Source organism: Aristolochia californica, unplaced genomic scaffold (genome assembly GCF_029961685.1).
Source record: "Aristolochia californica isolate CCGP_79_NKW_82.1479 unplaced genomic scaffold, dmAriCali1.0.hap1 SCAF_4, whole genome shotgun sequence".
In the NCBI taxonomy this organism is placed as follows: domain Eukaryota; kingdom Viridiplantae; phylum Streptophyta; class Magnoliopsida; order Piperales; family Aristolochiaceae; genus Aristolochia; species Aristolochia californica.
In genome coordinates, this window is record NW_027182103.1 from 39,932,751 (window position 1) to 39,935,243 (window position 2,493).

General features: G+C 46.4%; 1 protein-coding gene across 1 annotated transcript; it reads left to right on the top strand.

Moving 5' to 3' along the window:
• Positions 1–432: 432 nt before the first annotated feature.
• On the top strand, positions 433–2,161 carry LOC137963330 (polygalacturonase-like). The gene is made up of 4 exons (XM_068810467.1): positions 433–864; positions 977–1,266; positions 1,365–1,593; positions 1,940–2,161. Exons 1-4 carry the CDS (start codon positions 433–435, stop codon positions 2,159–2,161), a joined length of 1,173 nt encoding a protein of 390 aa, XP_068666568.1.
• The last annotated feature ends 332 nt before the right edge of the window (positions 2,162–2,493 follow it).

Genomic DNA, 2,493 nt, shown 5'->3' on the forward strand with positions numbered 1-2,493 from the left:
GGTCTTCCTGTTAAACGAAGCAGCGACCTTTGAAATTCTTGGTTGAAATTTTGGGGCAATTTGGAATGACATACGGGTGGTGAAATGGGAAAACGATTCCTTTCAATTCATCGGCGGGACCGATTAAGTAAGACTTGCACAACCGCTTCTGCCGTCTGACCTACTTGGGCTTGAAGATTGTGATGATAACAGCGGGAAAAAAGAGATAGAGAACCAAGTTTCTTTCCTTTTCTCATGTTAACCGTCCTGTTTTACAATCCATCCCAAGCCTGAAAGAATATTTGCCCGGTCTCAACGCTTATTGATGGGATTTTCGTCGCCTTAATGCGAACTCCAGCACTATAAATACTCGTTAAACTGCCATAACCTCTTCACCATTCGCTCATTCGCCCACTACTCCCACTCTTCTACAGCAACTGTCTGCTTTCTGAAATGGCTTACTCATCCAACTCTCCCTTCCGACTTCTCTTCGTTTGCTTCTTCTTCTTCGCTCCGGCAATGGCGGTTTACAACGTTGTCGATTATGGAGCGCGGTCCGACGGAAGGTCGGACTCGTCCAAGTCATTCCTCCAAGCATGGAATGCCGCCTGTTCTTCCAAGGGGCCCTCGGCCATTTACGTCCCCAAAGGGAGGTTCTTATTGAGCCAGACTAAATTCGAAGGCCCTTGTAAGAACAACAGGATTGATATCCATATCTACGGGACCCTCATGGCGCCCAATTATCAGTCCCTGGCTTCTCATGACCGCTGGCTAACCTTCGATAGCGTACGGGGAGTCTCAATCTATGGTGGGATCCTCGATGGCCAGGGCAGAGCTTTGTGGGAGTGCAAGAACGCCGATCGCTCTTGCCCTGGCGGCACAGCCGTGAGTCACCACACTTAATACCTACACTGAAAATGTTATCTTTGAAGAGAATCAAGAAGTAATTACCTGAGTTTTTCGTTTTAACGTTGTTTTATTTTTGTGCGTTTTGCAGTCATTGACGTTCAACAATGCGGAGAAGATATTAATAAGCGGCTTGACGTCGGTAAACAGCGAGCTGGGTCACATTGCGTTGGAAGGTTGCCGGAACTGTAAAGTGCAGAGAGTGCAGATTGTAGCCGACGGCAACAGCCCGAACACCGATGGTATTCACGTCCAACGATCGGAAGGAGTCTCCATCCTGAGTACTGGAATCAAGACGGGAGATGATTGCATTTCGATCGGCCCCGGCACCGCGAACCTCTTCGTCCAGGACGTCACCTGTGGACCAGGTCACGGCATCAGGTCAGCCAAAAACCAGGATCCATGTCTAAGTTTTCAATCGCTTTTCATTTCTGTAAATTTAAGTATCTCCATTAAACACTTTTACTTCGCTGCGGTAGCATTGGGAGCCTCGGAAAGGACATGAACGAGGACGGCGTGCAAAATGTCACAGTGAGGAGAGTGGTGTTTACAGGGACTCAAAACGGATTGAGAATCAAGTCGTGGGGGAGACCCAGTAACGGGTTCGTGCACGGAGTTGTCTTCCAGGACGCGATTATGAACAATGTCGACAATCCCATCATTATAGACCAGAATTACTGCCCCAGAAACCAGGGCTGCCCTAATCAGGTAAGAAAATAATCGCATCAGAAGGTCCAATTAGCGCAAACCAAAAGTTTCGCTTTACGGAATGTGAAACGGATTGCAGCAAACTTGACAACAATATTAAACCCATATTGGCGCACACCCCCCATGGTTCACTCCTGTGATTGCGTCTTAGTGAACGACGACGGTAGCATGAATTTCCTCCCAACTTCGACGTTTAAGAGTCAAGCTCTCAAATGTCAAAAAGTGTCAAACCCAGTCCTCCAGTCTTCACACTGGAGAGTCGAATTCGATGTCAACCTGAAATTCTTTTTGCTCAATTCAAATTACTGTGAAGCAGTTCTGATCTCCTTTTTCTACTGTTCTACAGTATTCTGGCGTGAAAATCAGTGGAGTCAAATACAATAACATCCGTGGGACGTCTGGGACGGAGGTGGCGCTGAAACTGGATTGCAGCGGGAGTAACCCATGCAAAGGGATAGGGCTGGAAAACATTAAGCTCACTTTTCAGCACCGGCCGGCGGAGTCCTCCTGCAGAAACGTGCACGGAACCACCAGTGGCCTCGTCGTTCCAAGATGTTCCAAGACTTAAAATATATAAAACTTACTTCAATAGATAGATATTGCAGGCAGAGACCTGATTTTCCATGTATATTAAGCCCAGAATTTTCCACCCCACTGTGCGGTGTGACACGATCACTATGTCAAACTACATTAATGTTGAATAAGAAAGAAAATTCTTTCTTTCCCTCAATTTCTTCTCTTCGCAGTAATCTCTGCCAGATTTCAGTGTAATTTCTTTCTCTTTCTTTCTCTCAATTTCTCTAAATTTCTCTCAACCACTGTGCCAAATTAACGAGTAGTAGATCAACAGCAGCAGCCGCTATCATAATTTTCACTCAATTACACGAGGGAGCACGCTAT